This window comes from Mauremys mutica, chromosome 3 (genome assembly GCF_020497125.1).
Source record: "Mauremys mutica isolate MM-2020 ecotype Southern chromosome 3, ASM2049712v1, whole genome shotgun sequence".
Lineage (NCBI taxonomy): Eukaryota > Metazoa > Chordata > Testudines > Geoemydidae > Mauremys > Mauremys mutica.
The window spans coordinates 119,651,764-119,674,829 of record NC_059074.1 but is presented as its reverse complement, the minus strand read 5'-3'; the positions used below and the strand labels follow the sequence as shown (position 1 = coordinate 119,674,829).

General features: G+C 45.1%; 1 protein-coding gene across 5 annotated transcripts in view; it reads right to left on the bottom strand.

Moving 5' to 3' along the window:
• SYTL3 (synaptotagmin like 3) overlaps nucleotides 1-23,066 on the bottom strand; it is a 70,043-nt gene that overhangs the window by 30,650 nt on the left and 16,327 nt on the right. For all 5 annotated transcript variants that reach the window (XM_045010504.1, XM_045010506.1, XM_045010502.1 and 2 more), the window contains 3 exons: nucleotides 19,370-19,972; nucleotides 17,415-17,630; nucleotides 8,664-8,728 (listed from right to left, as the gene is read on the bottom strand). In XM_045010504.1, coding sequence (XP_044866439.1) covers nucleotides 8,664-8,728; nucleotides 17,415-17,630; nucleotides 19,370-19,479 — 391 coding nt within the window. In that variant the 5' untranslated portion in view covers nucleotides 19,480-19,972. The remainder of the gene's footprint in view (nucleotides 1-8,663; nucleotides 8,729-17,414; nucleotides 17,631-19,369; nucleotides 19,973-23,066) is intronic.

The window sequence follows — 23,066 nt, the reverse complement described above, 5'->3', positions numbered from 1 at the left end:
TTCCCATTTTGTACATGTCAATTGATTGTTCCTTCCTAAATGCATTTGTCCATATTGAATTTCAGCCTATTTGCTTCAGGACATTTCTCCAGTTTGTCCAGATCATTTTGAATATTTATCCTATCCTGCAAAGCATTTGCAACCCATCCCAGCTTGGTATCATCCGCAAATTTTATAAGTGTATGCTCTATGCCCATTATCTAAATCATTTATGAAGATATTGAACCGAACCAGACCCCTGACTGATCCCTGCAGGACCCCACTTGAGATGCATTTCCAGCTTGACTGTGAAAAACTGCTCATAAATACAGAAAAGTAATCTTATCTTATTCCCAGATACTGGGCCTATGTATCTAAGATACTTATATGGTCACCGTCACCATAGTATCTGAGTACTTCACAACATTTTAATGTATTTATCCTCACACTCTTGCATGGTAGGGAAGTACTATTATCCCCATTTTACAGATGAGGAACTGAGGGCAGGTCTACACTTAAAATGCAGGATCAGCGCTTAAGTGAAGATGCTCCTTCACCAATGGGAGACCTCTCCCATCAGTGTAATTAATCCACCACTTTGAGAGGCAGTAGTTATGTCACACCCCTGAGCAATGTAGTTATATTGACATAGGTCTGCAGTGTAGAATTTGCCTGAGGCACAGATCTAAGTGACTTGCCAAAGGTCACACAGGAAGTCTGTGGCAGAGCAGGGAATTGAACCAGGGTCTCCAAGTCCGAGGCTAACCACTACTAGACCATCCTTCCTCTCTAGGGTGCTAAGTGGACGTAAATGGGACTTGAGTAGTGCAAAGGCCTTGTGTTGACCAATGCACAGAAGTAAATATGACCTAGAAAACATAAGCACTGTGAAAAGTAGTGCAAATGAACATGCAGAAAAGTAATACCCATGAAAGCACTTTCAATGTGATTTTGAAAAGGGCTTTTCATTTTTCACACAATACATTTGAACAATTATGAATATGCACCAATGACTCACAAACAAAAAAGAGACTGTGTATAAAGCTTGGGTCATCCAATCAGGGAACAGAAACAATGCCACATGACTTAGATGATCACAAGGCATTAAGAACAACAATCATACATGCTTTATCAATCACGAACAATTAGAGTAATAAAAATCACAAACAGACAAAAATTGTAAACTAAATTCATTTAATAAATGGAAAATAGCAAGTAACTGGCTCATTGCTAAGTCACTGTTAGCAATGTCAGCATGTCACTAGTAATATTGCTCTAAGAGCAATGTGGGTATTGTGGTCTGTTGCAGAAGACATCATTAACTATAACAACAGAGGAGGTAACACCTTTTAATAGTTGGGTTTGGTGGTAATAATAATTTTTTCTAAATGTTATAAAGTTTACCAAGTGTCCTGAATTTGATGCTCAGTTGACCATAAAGACAATTTACAGTGAGTAATGTCCGGTATCTTGGTTTATTGCAGCTTTAAATGCCTCTTTAGCCCATTACAGTAGAACCTCAGAGTTAAGAATACCCGAGTTACAACCTGACCAGTCAACCACAGACTTCATTTGGAACGGAAATACACAATCAGGCAGCAACAGAGACAAAAAAAACAAATACAGTACAGTACTGCGTCAAACATATCCTACTCAAAAAAATAAAGGGAAAGTTTAAAAAAAAGATTTGACAAGGTAAAGAAACTGTTTCTGTGCTTGTGGCACCTCAGAGACTAACAAATTTATTTGAGCATAAGTTTTCATGGGCTAAAACCCACTTCATCGGATGCATCCAGTGGAAGATACGGTAGGAATATATATGCTCTCTGTGTATATATATTTTCCTACTGTATCTGCCACTGCATGCATCCGATGAAGTGGGTTTTAGCCCACGAAAGCTTATGCTCAAATAAATTTGTTAGTCTCTAAGGTGCCACAAGTACTCCTCGTTCTTTTTACTGATACAGACTAACATGGCTACAGCTCAAACCTGTTTCTGTGCTTGTTTCATCATTTAAATTAAGATGGTTAAAAGCAGTGTTTTAGTCCTGCATAGTAAAGTTTCAAAGCTGTACTAAGTCAATGTTCAATTGTAGACTTTTGAAAGAACAACCGTAATGTTTTGTTCAGAATAACAAACGTTTCAGAGTTACAAACAACCTCCATTCCCGAGGTGTTTGTAACTCTGAGGTTCTACTGTAATTTACTATTTAGTAAAAGCAGCTAATTGTTTTTATGAAGGTTGGTTGTTTAAGTTGCTAAAATATTAACAGGAGAAGTGGCATACCGGCATAGCATTTCATTTTTTTAAAGCCTATAACATGGAAAGAATAAAAATGTTAGCCATAGTATATGCTATGTGTGTTCCATTCTATGCATCCGAAGAAGTGAGCTGTAACCCACGAAAGCTTATGCTAAAATAAATGTGTTAGTCTCTAAATTGCCACAAGTACTCCTGTTCTTTCTGCGGATACAGACTAACACAGCTGCTACTCTGAATCCTGTCATAGTATATGCTAGTAAATTAACCTTATATAGTGAACAGCTAATCTTGCATTACGCTATCAAGCCAAAAGAGGGCTCTGTTCCTACACTCTTGGAGGATGCATAACTAAGCACAATGAAGTGTTTCAGTTATTTATCCACAGAGACCTGATCCTGAAAGGTGATGAATGTCATCAACCACGGTTTACTGCATTGGGAATTGAGAGCACTCAGCACCCTGTAGGACCAGGCCCAATGTCTGAGAAAAAACGGTTACTCACTTCTTGTAACTTGGTCTTTGAGATGTGTTGTTCATGTCCATTCCAATCAGGTGTGTGCGCGCGCACGTGCATGTTGGCTGGAAGATTTTTCCCCTAGCAGCATCCATCAGGTCAGCCTCGGCGCCCCCTGGAGTCGCACCCTCAAGGCGCCTAATATATAGCCCTGCCGACCTGCCACCCCTTCAGTTCCTTCTTGCCGGCTACTCCGACCGAAGGGTAGGAGGTTGGGTATTGGAATGGACATGAACAAGAGATCTCGAAGAACAACAGTTACGAGAAGTGAGTAACTGTTTTTTCTTCTTCGAGTGCTTGTTCATGTCCATTCCAATCAGGTGACTCTCAAGACAAATTCAGAAGGAGGGGTTGGAGCTGTCCACTGATTGGAGTACTGCTCTTCCTAAGGCTGCATTGTCTCTGGCCTGCCAGGTGACTGCATAGTGTGCGGCGAAAGTGTGTATGGCCGCTCTGCAGATTTCCTGGGCGGGAACTTGAGCCAGGCACACCGTCTATGAAGTCTGTGCCCTGGTAGAATGCACTATGATTGAAGGCGTGGGAACCCCTGCCAGGTTGTAGCACTCGCTGATACAGGTCACGATCCATGATGAAATGGGCTGGGGCGAAACCAGCTGGCCTTTCATCCTGTCCGCCACTGCCACGAAGAGCTGGACCGACTTCTTGAATGGTTTCGTTCTCTCGATGTAGAAAGCGAGCGCTCTGTGGACATCCAGAGTGTGAAGTCTCTGCTCCCTGTTGTTAGAATGAGGTTTAGGGTAGAAAACTGGAAGGAAAATATCCTGGTTGATGTGGAACTGCGACACAACCTTCAAGAGGAAAGAAGGATGGGGCAGGGTCACGATCCTGTCCAAGCTGTCCTTGGCTGGTTGATAGACTGATGCTAGCCACATCTGTAGTGGCCGAAGCCTGAGTCTGGCGTGTCGTACCACATACATACAGGCTGCCATGTGCCCGAGAAGCCTCAGGCAGTTTCTCGTGGTAGTGATGGGAAACTGAGTGATTCCCTGGATCATGTCGTTGAGGGCTTGAAACCTCGCCTGTGGGAGGAATGCCCTAGCTTGGGTCGAGTCCAGTACTGCCCCTATGAACCCTATCTTCTGGACAGGGGACAGAGTCTATTTTGCTTCATTTAGGAGCAGACCCAGGTTGTCGAAGGTGGCTTTGATAAACACGACCTGAGTTTCCACCTGTGTCCTGGAGCGGCCTTTGATCAGCCAGTCATCGAGGTACAGAAATACCTGTACCTAATGTCTCTGCAGAAAAGCGGCGACAACTGCCATGCATTTGGTGAATACTCGAGGTGATGCTGACAGGACGAATGGGAGGACAGTAAATTGCTAGTGGGAACCACTGACCACAAATTTGAGGAACTTCCTGTGGTTCTGAGCGACTGCGATGTGAAAATACATGTCCCTCAAGCCGAGGGCAGCATACCAGTCTGCTGGATCTAGTGAAGGGATGATGGAGGCCAGGGAGACTTGTTGAGCTCACGCAGATCCAGGATAGGCCTGAGGCTGCCTTTGGCTTTCGGTATTAGGAAATACCGGGCATAGAAGCCCTCCCCCCCGTGCTCCAGAGGAAACTCCTCCACTGCCCCTAGTGATAGGAGTGACTGCACTTCCTGAATGAGAAGTTGCTCGTAATACGGGACCCTGAAGAGGGATGGGGAAGGAGGTTGGAAGGGCAGGAGGGCACAGAATTGGATGGAGTACCCCCTCTCTACCGTGTGAAGCACCCAGCGGTCCGAGGTGATACGGGACCATCCACGGTAGAAAGGGGATAGACGGGAGGAAAAGGTAAGGCGGGTTAGATCCAGTCTGTGATCTGGTGTGCTGTCCTCAACCGCACCTTCAAAAGGCTGGTTTAGGCCAGAGGCCGGTTTAAGGCCGGTTTGGGCTGGCCAGAGCCCTGAGTTGAGGAAGGGTGTTGCCTCCTGCCACTCCTGTTCTTCCTCCAAGAACTCTCCTGTCGGCTCTGCTGCTGGAACCTTTGAGGAGGTTGTGGGCAGAAGTGTCTCCGCTGCATGGCGGGGGTGTGCAGGCCTAAGGATTTGAGGGTGGCTCAGGAGTCTTTCAGGCTGTGCAGCTACTTGTTTGTCTTTTCAGAAAACAGAGTCTCGCCCTCAAATGGGAGGTCCTGAATGGTTTGCTGGACTTCGTAGGGTAACCCTGAGACTTGGAACCAAGCACTGCGCCACATAGCTACCTCCGTCACCATGACTCTAGTGGCAGCATCTGCAGCGTCTAATACAGCCTGCAGGGAAGCCTGGGAGACTAGCTTCCCTTCCTCCACCAAGGCTGTGAACTCCGCTTGTGAATCCGAAGGGATGAGCTCCATGAACTTTGTCATTGCTGCACAGGTGTTGTACAAGTACCCGCTCACAATGGCCATTGGTTAGCAATACGGAGCTGCAAACCACCTGTCGAGTGGTTTGCAGCTCCGGATTTCTACCCACAAGGTCTAGGTGTTTAGCATCCCTGTTCTTTGGGGAGGGTCCTTGGAAGCCCTGTCTCTCACGCTGGTTAGCCGCATCGACCACCAGGGAGTCAGGAGACGGGTGAGAGTATCAATGCTCGAACCCTCTGGAGGGAACAAAATTCTGCCACTCATTGTGTTTGGCAGTAGGAGGCAAGGATGCCGGCATCTGCCACAGGGTCTTAGTGGTGTTCACAATGGTCTTTATAAGTGGCAAGGCTATACATGACAGTCCCGAGGGTGCTAGGATGTCCACCATGGGATCAGCCTCCTCCACCACCTCCTCAGCCTTGATGCCCAGACCCTGGGAGGCCCTACGCAGCAACTGCTGTAGCACTCTGTTGTCCTCTGAGACAGGGGCTATGGCTGTCCCCACCAATGCTTCGTCCAGCGATGAAGAGGAGGAAGCATGTGCCGAGAGTGGAAGCTCCCTACCATCTACCCCTGAGGGGTCACGTGACTCTCAGGGCAGCGTTGGAGGTAGTGGTGCCATCGACGGTGCCGGGGCTGTGGATGTCGAAGCACACATCAGCACTGCCATCAGCCCTACTGGAGGGAGCTGCATCAGAATGCTCACAGGAGCCACTGGAAGCAGGGGGCCCAGTGACTGCATCAAGGTCGATGTTGACAATGGTGCAGGCGTGGGAGACGGGTGTGTCAACGCCGTGAAGGGCAGTGCGAGGTCGGAGCTGAGCATGGTGCCAGAGTCGACAACGGAGCCTGAGGCAGAGGCGTCAGGACTGTAAGCGCCAAGGGAAGATGCGCAGCAGAAAGTGGCACGAAGGTGGCAGAGGCCAAGGAAGACGTCACAGAGTGTGGACCTGGGTTCCTCCCTGGCCCTGGTGAAAAGCCCAGGGGGTCCAGAAGGGCCACTGAGGCGGGTTCTGCCACTGCAGAGGCCACGCCTGGGGCTCTCTCCTGTCTCTATCAGACCTCGATCTGCGACTTCTGCTCCTTCCAGAGCAATAGGAGTCAGACTCTAACTCCGAGGTCTCAGACACTGAAGACCATGGAGGAGCTGATCCTCAGTGTCTTGAACATTGAGAGCTCTCTGTCCAAGTGGTAGGCGCCAAGGGACATGGCAAGGGAGATCATCTTGACATCATAGCCAGCTTCCCCTTCGAATGCACCAGAGGATGCGGATCCGCTGGCACTGAGGGTTCCTCCCTGGCAGGCGAGAACGGTGCTGTAAGATGGAAGAGGTCCGAGCAGCCTGGTACGGTTCCAGCGTCGACAGGAGCTGCAGCTGCTGTGTAGGCGCCGATGATCGAGGCGGGGCCAGACTTGACTGCCACACTTGGGCAGGAGTTGACCCGACCCCTGCAGGGGATCCTGAGGAGTGGCCCACCTGGGGTCGCACGTCTTGTGACTTGGCTGGAGGAGAATGGTCATCTGGCTGCTTCTTCTTTTGAGGCACTGGCGAGTGGGAACGGTGCCTACTATCAGATGGGCCCCGTGAGGAGCCGTGTTGGTGCCGAGCGTCTCGGGAAAAGTGCTTTCTTGGTGCCGAGCTCGCCGACAGCACTGGGGCGCTCTGTGTCAAGGACGACGCAGTAGGGGTCGGGTCTCCCGAGCCTGGGTTGGAGTGGGGGCATAGAGCTGCCTCCATGAGGATCACCTTGAGTCGCTGTTCCCTTTCCTTAAGAGTTCTCGTACGGAACTCGCGGCAGATCTCACAACAATCTTTCTGATGGGTCTCCCCCAGGCACCGTAGACATGACAAGTGAGGGTCACTCTTTGGCACGTGCTTGGCGTGGGCCACACAATTTTGAAACCGGGGGACCGCGGCATACCACGGCTCCATGAAGCAGAGTGCGGGGGGCAACAAACTCTATACTAACACACTAATAACACTAATGAACTAACTATATACAAGCAGATAAAGAATGAACTTGCTGAGCAAGAGCTAAGGGAAGTTCCAGCCACAGTCACTGGAGGTAAGAAGGAACTGAAGGGGTGGTGGGTCGGCAGGGCTATATATTAGGCGCCATGAGGGCACGACCAGGGGGCGCCCAGGCTGACCCGATGGATGCTGCTAGAGGAAAAATCTTCTGGCCAACATGCACGTGCGCGCACACACACCTGATTGGAATGGACATGAACAAGCACTCGAAGAAGAACAACAAAAGATCACTTTTCTGTATTTGTGAGAGGTTGTTTAGATTTACATCTTTACTCTCACCAACCACCTCTGAAGAGAGAGTGAGATGAGCTCATATAACAACCTTTGGAACTCCACTGCCCGTAAGAAGGTGAATCAACCAACATTATTAAATTGGGAAGTGTGTTCTATCTAGAAGGGGATTCAGTGAAGTCTATAAATAACTACTGTTATCTGATTTTTAGCAAGGAAGTGTATCATTACTCAGCTTCTCACTTTGTTTTGATGCCAGCTTTCAGTGAATGCCTGTTGTTTCAAAGACTGCTTGCTTATTTAAGGTATAACATCCTTTTTCTCTTATATTGCTAATGTTTTCCCAAATAAACAGAGCTCCCTGAGGTGGTATTTTAAGGACCAGTGCCTACTGGCTTCTCCTTCTACATCTAAAGTCATAAAATGGGGATACTTTGGTCCAGGTTGTGTCATTTAGACACAGGTCTCAGTTAGGGGAAGTGGGAAGCTACACGACCCCCAGGGGAGCTCAAGAAGGGACTATGTCTCATAAAACACAATCCCTTCCCCAGAATGCAGGGATAGAGCGCACACTGCAGCAGCCCTTTGGGTGATGCAGTATGTTCCTCATTCACCTGACCTGCTTTGGGTGCCAGTGCTGTGGATGGGGATGGATCTGCCACCTCCACACACCTGTTGGCTACTTTGTGTCCCCAGTGGCATAGGAAGGCACTACACAAGGGGGATGGCATAGTTGGGCTCCAAATGGGTTGTGGTTTAGGTTCCCATAGATTAGTATGTGCTGAACACTGTCTCATAGTAGGTTTGTAAATTTCCCCTTTTTATTGTCTATTCCATCCTGTCCTCTTTGTAGGCTTTGAACCTGCACCACTGAAATCAATGGGAACTTTGCCATTAACTTAAAAGGCTGCAAGACAGTGCCTTGCAGTCCACATACCCTACTGCATATATATTTATTTCAGACCTTTGTATTTCTTATTCGCCTTAAGGTGCACACTTATTTGGTGCTCACAATTTCAGTCACATTGTTCAAATTAAAATGGTTATCATATTTTCATATTACCCAGCCAAAGTACTTTGCCCTTTAAAGGCCTTCTTCTGGTTTATGCTTAAGGCAAAAAGGCAGGCATTCTACACCCACTGTAGAAACACATACCACAAGATCTAGTCTTTATTTCAGACCTACTAAATGGGCTAAAAATGAAACAAAGTAGTGTATCGAGATTTTGTATTGTATATTGCTTAGATGAGGCCTATACGCGGCAAAGCAGTTTGTTGCCTGCTCCAGTAATTACCTTCAGCTGGGAATTTCTTGGCACGTTCCTCAAAGAACCATTCCCCAGTCTTTACTTTCATGTCTCTGAAAAACAAACAACACACATGTGAACCTTTTACACAGTTTCCAAGATGAATTTTCATGACCATATACATGTGCACTTAAGACAAAAATCTGTTTAACAGTCAAAGGCTACAGAGTGACCCTTCTTAATTGTACAGTATAACTAATGGGAGATGGCTACACAATCTGACCCTGAGTTTGAGAGCAAAGGATCAGCTTTGTTCTCCCTGTAAGAGCTGTTCTGCGCTGACGTAAGTATTATCTAGTGTTTAGAGCAACACGCTGGAAGTCAAGAGTCCTTGATTCTATTTGTAGCTCTGCACCTGATTTGCTCTGTGACCTCAGATAAGGCCCTTAGGACTAGCTTGCTGTTTACTGCCATAGCGTAAAGGTACTGTAGTGTGCGCTCCGAGCTGTAAGTCAGAATGGCTATATAAGAGCAGCACATGCTGCAGTGTCATAACCCTAGAAGAAGGTGCAACACACTCTCTCCTCATTGATGTGGACAGTGTGGTTGTGCTGTGGCCTAACCCATGGGTAGGCAACCTATGGCACGGGTGCCGAAGGCGGCACGCGAGCTGATTTTCAGTGGCACTCACACTGCCTGGGTCCTGGCCACCAGTCCGGGGGGCTCTGCATTTTAATTTAATTTTAAATGAAGCTTCTTAAACATTTTAAAAACAACAATACTTTACATACAACAATAGTTTAGTTATATATTATAGACTTCTAGAAAAGAGACCTTCTACAAATGTTAAAATGTATTACTGGCACGCGACACCTTAAATTACAGTGAATAAATGAAGACTCGGCACACCACTTCTGAAAGGTTGCCGACCGCTGGCCTAACCCTAACCTTAGCCCGCTCCTCTTTCGAGAAGCTAGTACCACTGGTGGCAACTGTCATGCACAGTACCTGCATGCATCAGGATCAGGGCCGGCTCCAGACCCCAGCACGGCAAGCACGCGCGTGGGGCGGCCCTTTCCCGGGGGGGGCGGCAGGGTGGGCCAGCGGACCTGCCGCAGTCATGCCTGTGGGAGGTCCACCGGAGCCCCGGGACGACCAGACCTGCCGCAGGCATGACTGCGGAGGGGGCGCTCGTCCCGTGGCTCCAGTGGACCTCCCGCAGGCATGACTGTGGACGGTTCGCTGGTCCTGCGGCTCGGCTGGACCTCCCGCAGCCATGACTGCGGCAGCTCAAGCAGAGCCGCCGGACCTGCGAACCGTCCGCAGCTGCGGGAGGTCCAGCCGAGCCGCGCGACCAGCGGACCCTCTGCAGTCATGCCCGCGGGAGGTCCGCTGCTCCAGCGGCTCCGGGGCGCCTCCCGCGCATGACTGCTTGGGGCGGCCAAAAAGGTAGAGCCGCCCCTGATCAGGATCATGAGATCAAATAGGTGATGTTTAATGAGTATGAAATGCATATAAGGACAGATCCTTGAGAAAAATTCAAAAGCCTGTAACTAACCAAAACCAAAAAACTATATATCATTCTGACTGAAATTCACAAAGGCCAGGAAATGCAGCAATTGGGCTGCTACTCTGGTTCTCAACTCATTCCCTTTTAAAATATGGTACAATGTTTAGGAATCTGTGTGCTTTTGTTGCAGCTTGGTTTTAGGTTCCATTTTTAGGCACCTAAATAAGTGTCTTTGTATTCAGAGGAGCTGAACACCTGCAACTTTCACTTACTCTATTGGAAATGGAGTATGTTCAGCTCCTCTTGAAATCAGGCCATTTATTTAGCTGTCTAACCATAGATTTTGGTGCTTAACTTAAGACAATGGAATCTGAAAATTTGGCAGTAGGGGTTCTGGTACAACTGTACTGGACACTGCTTTAAACCCATATAATGTGCTATGATTAGGCTTGAAAGGATTAGATTTGTATCGGTAAATGCAGGTAAACATCTATTTCACCATACACATACAAACTGAAGAAAAGTATTTTCCATCAAAAATAATCAAAATTTATAGATAGACTCAGTAAGAAAAGTACTGCTTGAGAACTTCTTAAAGTTTGATTTGAGGATATTTACTTTTTATATTTTGACATGTGACAATTTGTGTTTTGACGGTTATAAAGCTTCAGGTTTTTGAACCTCAATGTCTACTATCAAGAAATAATTATTGTCTGCCCCCATTGTGTGAACTCCCCCCATAATTTCCCACAGCTGTGAAAATTTAAATCCATAAATGAAGAAAAGGGTGCTTAAAACCCATAATTTTGTGCAACTGTGAAAATTTAATCAGATAAAAACAGAAAAAATGCTTAAAAATAAACATCTATATTATCCATTGAAATTATAAAAAAGTAAAAAGCAAATTCTGCCAAGCCTAACTATGGTTTTGATCAGTGCTAATCCTTCTAAGCCTAACTATAGTGAGTCATCCCTTTGTATCTTAAATAATTTGTTTGCCTGCTTGCTTTCAATAATGTATGGCTTTCATTTTGGTCTTCATCACTATTAGATGGCTATTAAAGCAAAACAATCCAGAATTTATTACAGTTTGCAAACACTGAAATAATAGTGTCTTGCCAGAATCCAGTTTTATTTTACCTATGCATCCTACTGTCTGTTGCTTGTTAAGAAAGTGCTTAAGAAGCTTGCTTCTTGCTTGCTTATATATACCTGCCCCAGGAAATTTCCACCACTTGCATCCGAAGAAGTGGGTATTCACCCACGAAAGCTCATGCTGCAAAACGTCTGTTAGTCTATAAGGTGCCACAGGATTCTTTGCTGCTTCTACAGAACCAGACTAACACGGCTACCCCTCTGATACTATTCTATTATTTGTAACTTTAGCAGGTAAAAATATTCGAAGTGTAATGTTTAAATTTTCTTAGATTCATATATTTTAAGGCCAGAAGGCCTTATGACCATCTAGTCCAGGGGAGGGGAACCTTTTTTCTATCAGGGACCACTGACCCACATAAAAAAATCAGTCATGGGCCACACACAGCCCCGTATGAGGCAGCGAGGATGCTCGGGGCTTCCCCTAGGCTCCAGGGTGGGGACAGAAATGAGGGTTTCAGTCTGTGGGAGGGGGCTACAGGCTGGGGCAGGGGGTTGAGGTGCGGGGAGGGGGTGAGGGCTCTGACTGGGGTTGCGGGCTCTGGTGTGGGGCTGTGGATGAGGGGTTTGGGTTTCAGGAAGAGGCTCCAGGCTGAGGCCAAGGGATTTGGAATGCAGGAACGTGCTCAGGGTTGGGGCAGGGGGTTGGGGTGTGGGAGGAGGTATGGGGTACGGGGTCTGGGAGGGAGTTAGGGTGTGGGAGGGGGTTCTGACTTGGGGCGGGGGGCTAGGGTGTGGGTGACGCTTACCTCAGGCAGCTCCTGGTCAGTGGCACAGAGGGGCTAAGGCAGGGTCCCTGCCTGCTGGGGCTCCACGCTGCTCCCAGAAGCGGCTGCCATGTTCAGCCCCTAGGCGGAGGGGCGAGAGGGCGCTGCATGGTGCATGCTGCCTGCGCCCACAGGCACTACCCCCACAGCTCCCATTGGCCACGATTCCTGGCCAATGGGAACTGCAGAGTCAGCGCTGGGGACGGGGGCAGTGTGCAGAGCTTCCCTGATCGCCCCTGCTCCTAGGGGCCACAGGGACATGCTGGGAGTGGCACAGAGCTGACCAGACTTCTGGCAACCCGGCGCTGGCAGCTCAAGCCCTGTGGGGGTGAGGGCGCCAAGGCTCGGGGCTTCCAGCCTGTGGCATGGAGACTTGCCATGGGCCAGATGAAATGGAGCAGGGGCCGGATCCAGCTGCAGGTTCCCCATCCGATCTAGTCTGACCTACACACAACAGGTCAGTAATCCTCACCCAGTAATTCCTGCCTCAAGCCTATAGCTTGTGGTTGGACTAGAGCATACTTGCTAGAAAGACATCCAATCTTGACTTAAAGATGTCAAGTGGTGGTGAATCCATCACAACACTAGGTAACTTGATCCAATGGTTAATTACACTCACTGTTCTAAATGTGCCCCTTATTTCTAGCCTGTATTTATCTAGCTGCAGCTTCCAACCACTGGGCATTGTTATGCCTTTGTCACATTTAAGAGCCCCATGCTATCAGAACTTCTCGCCATGTAGCTATATATAAACCATAGATTAGATAAATAGAGTGAACTTCTTAAGTCTTCCACTGTAAGGCAAGTTTTCCAGACCTTAAATCATTCTTGTAGCTCTTTTCTGAACTCTTCCAATTTTTCAACACTCTTTTGGAGTGTGGAGACCAAATCTGGACAGACTATTATAGTAGCAGTCTCACCAGTGCTGTACATAAGAACATAAGAAAGGCCATACTGGTTCAGACCAAAGGTCCAGCTAGCCCACTACCCGACAGTGGCCAATGTCAGGTGCTCCACAGGGAATGAACAGAGCAGATAATCATCAAGTGATCCATCCCCTGTCGCCCATTCCCAGCTTCCGGCAAACGTACGTATACATAAGTTATATCAACTTTCTATTTGATTTTCCCCTGGTTATACATCCAAGAATTGCATTAGCCAGTTTAGCCACAGTAAGACACAGGGAACTCATATTCAGTTAGTTATTCATCATGACCCCCTAGGTCCATTTCAGAGACACTGCTTCCAAAACAGAGTCCCTGATACTGTAACTGACCTATATGCATTGTATGTTGTTCAAATGAACTCATCTTACCAAGTGATCTAGACTGCTCTGTATAATTGACCTATCCTTATTATTATTTACCACTTTACCTATTTTCATATCACCTGCACACTTTACCAGCAAAGATATAATATTTTCTTCTAGATCATTGATAAACATACAAAATAGCATTACACCAAGAACAGATCCCTGTGGGAGCCCACTAGAAACACCTGCTTTGGATGATAATTCCCCATTTACAATTATTTGTGAGGTTTATCGATTAGCCAGTTTTTAATCCATTTAATATGTGATATATTGATTTTGTATAATGCTAATTTTTTAATCAGAATGTTATGCGAAACTAAATCAAACACCTTACAGAAGTCTAAATCCATACTATGCCAATACAACAAGGAGTCCAGTGGCACCTTAAAGATTAACAAATTTATTTGGGGAAATGACCTCACTTCTTCAGATGCATGGCCTTTTACCTACGAAAGCTTATGCCCAAATAAATCTGTTAGTCTTTAAGGTGCCACTGGACTCCTTGTTGTTTTTGTGGATACAGATTAACATGGCTACCCCCTGACTCTATGCCACTACAGTTACCTTTATCAACCATACCTGTAATCTCATCAAAATTAAAAAAATATATAAAATTTCTTGAACAAGACTTATTTTCCATAAAATCATGCTTTTATGCGGGACATGGACAGGGGTAAGGGGGACATGACCCTGAAAAGTTTGGGGCCCACTGATTTAGAAAGACAAACAACATTATAAATAACTTTATCCTTGTTCACCACTTCCTTCCTAGCACAGGATGTACATATTTAAATGTTACTTTACGTCTAGCATTCATGCAATCCAGATTTATTTAGTCTGAATACATTACATGACTAACAATATGATCAGCCCCAAAATCCCTGATCTGAACATCCTCAAACTTTCTGAGGTTAAGATCCCAATTGGAACATTGCAGTTTGCTCTCTTTCTAATCACGATATACCAAACCAAACGCCGACCTCAGTTAAACATTTATTTTCTTTGGACAGGTGGGATCTAAGCACTTAAGAGCTGAATTTGGCTGACAATGTTCATCTAGCAAATGGGGACATGTATGTAATCCTGTGATAAATCATAACCAAGGTATAATGGGACTGCTTGAAAGATATTTGCCCTCAGTCATGCACAGAGAAAGAGCACACGAGAAGTTAAAAGATGCTCACATTTATGAACTTATCAGAGCAAGAACAGAGAATGATGGCTGATTTCTGTTCACTTATGCGTGACTCATAGTAATACCTAGAATCAGCTAGATACAACACACAGGAAATACATTTATTTTATTTTTGAAATGTCAAAACTGGTGTTCTGTGGTAGCCTTTTTGTCATTGCTGATGCTCAGTTTGATACATGAAGTTTGTCTCCACAGATAATCTAATATCTAAGACTAGTATCTAAAGAGCAGGGTGGGAAAGGAAGAACATCAGTGATGTTGCTGATACCAACGTTCGGTTGGGGAAAAAACATTTTAACAGCAACTGAGAGCTAGATAATAGTATCAGGAGTAAAAAATATCAAGATGAAGATAATGAAATTATACTGCCTATAAAATGTACACCAGTATGTTTTGTATTTGATCATTTATTAGCAGTCACTCTACTTGTAATCACAAAGACACACAGAGCCTCTGTTGGCCTAGATTCCGCAAGAAGTCATTTAGATGCTGATTTTCAGAGGTCAACATGCTTTTCTTGACTTCAACAGAAGGTATGAGTGCTCAGTACCTCTGAAAATCGGTCTCTAAATTTCTACATCTTTCCTCTTCCCATAAAATATAGGGCACTGAGTGGAACTACCCCATTACAGAGGGCCCACACATAGCCCTATCCATCTCTTAAGCTTTATAGTCCTGAACCAAAGCCCATTAAAGTCAATGGAAAAACTCCCAATTATTCCAATGGGCTTTGGATCAGGCCCCAAGTGATGAGCTCAAATGAGGCTTAAGTGCAGATAGGGCCTCGTGCTGGCCCTCTCCTCAAGATCTCCACTCACTGAAGATGCATCATTTTTCAACATCTACAATAGACAGAAAAATAGATCTCCTTGGGCCTGTTTATGTGTGTGTGTCTTGCTGCATCCACGAATAAGTAACAGGATAAGTGATGATATGAGATGTGATATGATGTGATCTTATATGGCTGAAATGACACTTTTATTATAAGCCTCTATTTTAATTGCTTTAGGATACAAAGAGTTTTTCCATGTTAAAACTTGGAACACTTAGCCTCTGAATAATAGTCTTAAAAAACAAATTAGAAAAAATGTGGTCCATTTGTGTGTAGGAAACTTATGGTTGCCTACACACGCAAAGAGTTATGAATCCATTCCCTTTTCACTAAAAAGAAAAGCATTTTGGAGGTGGAGATGATGGTTCTGGAACTCATATAATTCAAAAGCTGCTTTTCCCTCCTTCTCCCCCCCAAAAAACAACCCCATAATTATTTAGCCCCAAATGTGGAGCAAACTACTTTGCCCATTTTATGATAAATGCATTTCAAAATACATTGTTTAAAAATCACAATTTACATGAAAAGACATTAATTGTGAATTCTTAAAGTCTGCATTGTCACCTAAGATACACAAACTGACTTTAAACTGGCAACCATACAGATAGTCAGCCCTGTTCAAAGAGCTAATACAAGACCTATGCATCACTTGAGTTCTTATTTAAACTTAAATTTGAGGTCTAATGAGGGATTTAAGTGGTGACCTTCATAGTGATGAATTTTATTTAAAGTACTCGCCCTATGCACAGGGATGAATTTCACCTTCAGAACTGCTGGTTTGATTTCAAAACTCTGTTTTTGCCTATAAGTATCAGAATGTTTCTCATCAAAGGCAGAAATGTATCAGAATATCCCTGTTTGGACTATTCAACTTAGGATGTTATGAATAAGAGTGTATTCAGTGGAGGTATTTAATATAAAAGTACAGAGAATATAAATCAAACACTCTTGTTTACACTTCCTGGTAATACAAGAACAAAGTGATATGCAATGAAATTAAAAGGCAACAAATTTAAATTAGATAAGCTTAGGGCTGTGTCTGACTATATGCGCTTGTCATCAGAATGTTGTTATTAATATTTGTTATACTTTTTTAACCTACATGTACTATGGCTTCACTTTATTTATTATATTAATTATTATTATTATTAAACACAATGGGGATACCTCTACTCTTGTGACAAGGGCCGTGGGAAAAATAATGACAAGAAAGTAGTCAAGAACTCAGTCATATATCTCATCCAAAAGATGGCACCTCCTATGGCACAAGATCCCCAATACCAGAGGTGAAAGTAAGCCAGTCTGGTCCGGTATGGCGTACCAGCAAGAGCTGGTACGCTGTGCCGGACTGGACCGGCTTCTCCAGCAGTGATTTAAAGGGCCCAGGGCTCCAGCCGCTGCGGGGAGCCCCGGGCCCTTTAAATCACCGCCAGAGATCCGGCAGCTGGGCTTGGGTGGGTATTTAAAGGGCCCACAGCTCCAGCCACTGCGGGAAGCCCTGGGTCCTTTAAAGCGCCACTGCCAGAGGATGATCCGACGAAGTGGGTATTCACCCACGAAAGCTCATGCTCCAATACGTCTGTTAGACTATAAAGGTGCCACAGGACTCTTTGCTGCTTTTACTGGTTCAGTACTGACTCAGAGGGAAGAGAGCCATCTGTGGGAATCACTTACTGCAATAACCGGGTTTTCTTCAGATAATTTCTATGCAAGAACCGACTATACCAAATCCTGCCCTACTTTATGAGATCTAACTCTATCACAGCCCCAGGAAATAGTGATGCATCTTTGAGTCTCTGTGACATGTCCATTTTGCTAAACACAAGGGATGAAATTTCAGCTCCACTGAAGTCAATGGCAAAATTCCCATCAACTTCAATGGGGTGAGGATTTCACCCCAGGCTTTCAACTCTTGTCAATGCTAACTTCATTATAACAATTTAGGAATTTTATATGCTTCTCTAACTCTATTACTTACAACACCACAAATAACAGAGATGGCTTAACAAAACTAGTCAAATTTCTCACCCATGAGCATAACAGATGGTGCATTTCCACAGGTAGGGATTCAGGCAGACACGGCACTCAGAGCACACTCGATGACTGCATCCATTGCACACTGCACCTCTATTCATCACCAGGCCCAAGGATTTCTGACAGCGAGCGCAGGATCTTTCCTGGTATTCATGGCTTACACTTTTTCCCCCCTTCCACTGAAGCTGCTGCAACTGCATTTTCAATTTCCTGTCCCCACCAAGCAAATAAAAATATGTACAATCACAAGCTGATAATGTTTGTATCCAATAGTGATAATATTCTATGGGTCATATCTTCAAATTGTAATCTCTATTTTTACGTTGCCTGAAATAACTTGCACATGAAACCTCACTTGTGTGCATAAATGGAGTTTTAATCTAGTACAAATGGTGCTCTGCACATGCAAATTATGCACACGTAATAGGGAGCCAAAAAGTATGTATGCAAGTGATCATGTGTTCAAAGCTGTGCACATGCAAACAGAAGTTAGATTTGATTCCCTTTGCAAATTTGATTAATGAGTGAGAATTGCAAAAACATCTTCATCAAATGCAGGAATCAGCTAAAGGTGAATTTAACTGAATTGTGTGTAGACTTAAAATTACAAACAAAAAAAAACATTTTAAACCAAAAAAATTGAAAATTGTTGCTTTTACTTACCTGACGTAACCTTAGTTCAGTGTTTCTCTGACAGGGATCAGTAACATTAAGAATACTGTTCCCTGCACTATTTGGTTACATCATAACCCTTCTGCAGGAGACTATTCTGACTATACAAAGTTGAACTGAGTAAATACCAAAAAAGTTACTGTAGTTGCTCTAATTTAAAAATGAATTTATTTCAGCTTTGCTGACAACCTATTAGCATTTGCTTTCCACAGACATTTAAGTTTTAATCATGCAAATACTTGCAGAAAACAAACTGCAGGGCCCTACATTCAACTGTGCAAACACAGAGAATTTTAAACTTGCAGGTGTAAATATTAGCAACCCAAATGGTATGTTTTTTATGGGATGGGTTATTGCTTGACAAAGTAGGTTGCAAAGTTCAAAAAAAAACCTTGTCAGAGTCCTAGTATACAGGAAACAAAATAAGCCAGACAAAGATTTAACCTCACCCTTTATAAATCAAGTATCTGTGTGAAGGTGCTGAGAGAGAATTAAATTTAAACTCTTCATTCAGCCAATAAAACCCTCTGGTGATGACAGGAAATTGCACACTAGTAAATGCAATGCACTTAGCATAACATTTATATGGGATAGGACACTGCTTCACTCAGCATTGGGAAGAGGTTCCCAAAACCCCTTGTGAGAATCCTGGAACAGATGAAATGACATAAATCAGTCAAAGACCTGAACTCATTCTTTGTAACTGGGACAATGCATGTGCACCTGTGAATGTGATGAGAGAGAATTAACTATAAACTCTTCACATGAGGGAGTAACCCTTGTGATAGCCTGATTTTTTTTGTAGGAATGCTAGAAGCTAAATTCATTCAGTAGTTTATTCAATGCATAGTATTTGTTCAGCTCTAATGGATAGTGAGCCACTAGCACAGGGGTTCTCAAACTTTTGTACTGGTGACCCCTTTCACACAGCAAGCCTCTGATTGCGACCCCCCTTATGCATTAAAACACTTTTTTATATATTTAACACCATTATAAATGCTGGAGGCAAAGCAGGGTTTGGGGTGGAGGGTGACAGCTCGTGACCCCCCATGTAATAACCTCGCAACCCCCCCATGTAATAACCTCGCGACCCCCTGAGGGGTCCCGACCCCCAGTTTGAGAACCCCTGCACTAGCATGTTAAAGCCATGACGCACTGGATACCTTTTAGTTCTCTCAACTGGAAAAAAGATACTAGTTTATAGCAGACAAGAGAAGGGATAAGATTAGAGAGGAAAGCAAAGAGAAATGGTGGCATAGACCAAAAAAGGCAAATACCTTATCCTTTCCTCATCCACTTTTCTCACCATCTGGTCACGGTACAGGACCTGTAAAACTGTCTCTTGTTCCAATTCCTTAAGGAAGTTCAGATTCAGTTCACAGGTCATTTTCCCCACACTTCACTTCCTTTGGAGACCCCGGCACTACACAGTTCTACTGTATCCAAGCTGACAGATAATAATGTTGTCTGGAGTATAATATAGCACTCAGGAGGTCTATGAATTCTTTTAAGTGCCTGTGCTGTTATTTCATTGGTGATGCATTTCTACTGTGTCATACTCTTGAAGAAAAAAAAATGAGAATGTTGATCTCCATGCAAATTATTATTTCCAGAGTGTGTCTGCCCCCGATGAACACAGTCATTTAGCAGGGTCACAACAGTCTGCTGCCTTTCATATGAAAGTTCTTTTTTTGCTGAGAGTGGCTCCAAAACTGACAATAGCCCAAAGTAAGGTTTTATTTGTAATCACCAGGTTGAGGGAGCCTTCACACAGGAAAAGGGCATGAAGGAGAGGAAAGCAGCTTGTCTTACTTGACCTCTTGCTTCAGAAATTTCACAGTAGGAAGTGACTAGAATAAAAATAGTATCTTGTTCAGGACCTAGAGAAAAACAAAGAAAGTGTTATTTTCCCTCATTTCTTCTTCTTCAACATCTCTCTGCTAGCATCTGGGCATTGCTCTGTGAAAATCAAACTCTATTGTATACAAATATACCTTTCACACACTGATTCGGATAGTAGCCTGGAGGTACTGAATAAGACACACCATTCTTCCGTCAGCATTACCATCATACATACCCACATGTTCCATTAATGCTTAGCCTTCTGCGTGAATAGCTTGGAGAAGAATAATTTTTGTGTTGTGCTGATAATGCAAAAAAAATCAAAAAAAATCAATCAATAAAAGTAGCTGTCAAGAAAATTCAGAGGCTGGCCCTGTGGCCTCATGACTCGAAGACATATTGGTTATGATATGTGCTCCTTAGCTGATTAGTAGCTGTACTAATCATCTTCTAGAAATGACAAAGCATTAAAAACTTGTAATAAAAGGAGAAAGAAACAACTCTAAGGGGATGCTCTACCAATTATTTATAGGTTTTAATAGCTAATGGGCCTGCCATCTGAATCACATCTAGCTTCTTTCTGTAGAGGCTAGATAAAAGGTTTCGTGCACAGCAGCACTGCTATCTTTGTTAAACACACACAAACACAAAAAGTCAAGAGAATACAGTTTTATTTCTAGCATTGTGCACAAATAGTTCCTCATCCCAAACTGATGAGTTACTTATGTGCAAACATACAAGAAGCAGGAAAATACAGAAAGAGAAATAGATGAATGTGACACGTAGACCCCTTTTTCTCACCTCAGACCTGACAAACTCACTACACCAAAGATGTGTCTTACATGTCTTATTCATTAAAAAGTAGTATGTAAGGTATCTAAAGAAAGCTCATAATTTGTCAAGACTCAATCTCATTGCAATATGTATGTACAGGTAATATTTATGGAATAATGTATTTATATGGAAAATAGGCTTCATGGACTTTGAGTAAAAATTAGTCACCAGGAGTAATATGCTGACCCATTCAAGCAAGAGAGAGTTATCACTCCTCCTCAGTCAGCCATCGAGGTAATGCAAGGTTCTATTGTCTACCCTTGCCACACCCCAGAACAGAGGTGGGCAAACTACAGCCCACGGGCCGGATGTGGCCTGCGGGAGCCTCCTGCCCGGCCCCTGAGCTCCTGGCCAGGGAGGCTAGCCCCCGGCCCCTCCCCCGCAGCCTCAGCTCACTGCGCCATGCTCTGGGCGGCAGGGCTTGGAGCTCCTGGGGCAGTGCAGCTGCAGAGCCCAGCCTGACCCGGTGCTCTGTGCTGCGTGGTTGGCTCCAGCCGGGCGGCGCGGCGTGGCGCGGCTGCTTGTCCTGGTGCTCTGGGCAGCACAGCTGTAGTGCCGCCAGCCACCGGTCCTCCAGGCAGTGCGGTAAGGGGGCAGGGAGCAAGGGGGGTTGAATAGAGGACAGGGGAGTTCAGGGTGGTGGTCAGGGGGCAGAGCTGTGGATAGGGGTTAGGGCGGTCAGAAGGTGGGGAATAGGGGGGTTGAATGGGGGCAGGGGTCCCAGGGGGGCAGTCAGGAAGGACGGGGGGTTGGATGGGGTGGCAGGGGGCAGTCAGAGGCAGGACTGGCTCCAGGCACCAGCGGAGCAAGCCCGTGTCTGGGGCGGCGCATGCAAAGGGGCAGCATTCCGCCCATTCTTGGGGCGGCAGAGTCTGGGCGGCTTTTTTTTTTTTTTTTTTTGGTGCTTCGGCAGTTCGGGCACAGCAGTCCAAGCATTTTTTTTTTTTGCGCTTCAGCAGTGATGGCAGTCTGAGCTGCTTTTTGGTTTTGCTTGGGGCGGCAAAATTGGTAGAGCTGGCCCTGGTCAGGGGCAGGTATTCCAGGGATGGTCAGGAGACAGGAAGAAGGGGTGGTTGGATGGGACAGGAGTCCTGGGGAGGCCATCAGGGGGCAAGAAGTGTGGGGGAGGTGGATAGGGGGCGGGGGCCGGGGCCAAGCCATGCCTGGCTGTTTGGGGAGGCACAGCCTCCTCTAACTGGCCCTCCATAAAATTTCCGAAACCCGACGCGGCCCTCAGGCCAAAAAGTTTGCCCATCCCTGCCCCAGAACAATCAACAGAAAACCATCAAAGACAACTGCAAATGATTGGAACCACCTGGAGGTGAAAATGAACATTATAGGAGGCAGGAAATCGTTCTGGGTATGAATAAAAACAAAAGATTGCTTTACTTTAAGAGAAGCAATGTCTATACTATAGCCTATGTCAGCAACATTTATGTCACTCGGGCAGGGGTGGGGGTGGAATCCACACCTCCCCCCTGAGCGACATAAGTTACAGAGACATAAGCACTCATGTCCACAACGCTATGTCAGGGGGAGAGCTTCTCCCCCCGACATAGCTTTGGCCGCTCTTGAAGGCTGTTTTTTTTATGCTGACAGGAGAGCTCTCTCCCGTTGACATAAAGCATCTTCACCAGATGTGCCACTGCAGTGCTGTACATATAGAGATAACCAGAGTGTAGGGGAAAGCACTCTGTATCCATTTATTGAGGAAAACTCCTGGCAGAGAAGAGTGCTTTCAGGAGCATTTGAATGCTGGCTCTTCTGAAATTGGCCAGCTCTGCAACTGACTAAACTTTGGTGGTGAAATCTACTTATTAGCTAAAAAGGTAATAACTGGAGATATACCAATCTCCTAGAACTGGAAGGGACCTTGAAAGGTCATTGAGTCCAGCCCCCTGCCTTCACTAGCAGGACCAATTTTTGCCCCAGATCCCTAAGTGGCCCCCTCAAGGATTATTGAACTCACAACCCTGGGTTTAGCAGGCCAATGCTCAAACCACTGAGCTATCCCTCCCCCCCAAAGAAAAGTAACTATTAATAAGTGAAGACCCACGTTCACATTTTATGATTTTGTTTCATATTGCAACCACTTTTTCTACCACTCTCTCATTTCTACTTAAATCCCTATTCTTATTTTAACAACAAGGAGTCCGGTGGCACCTTAAAGACTAACAGATTTATTTGTCCACTCCATGCAGCCGAAGAAGTGGGTTTTTTGCCCATGAAAGCTTATGCCCAAATAAATCTGTTAGTCTTTAAGGTGCCACCGGACTCCTTGTTGTTTTTGTGGACATA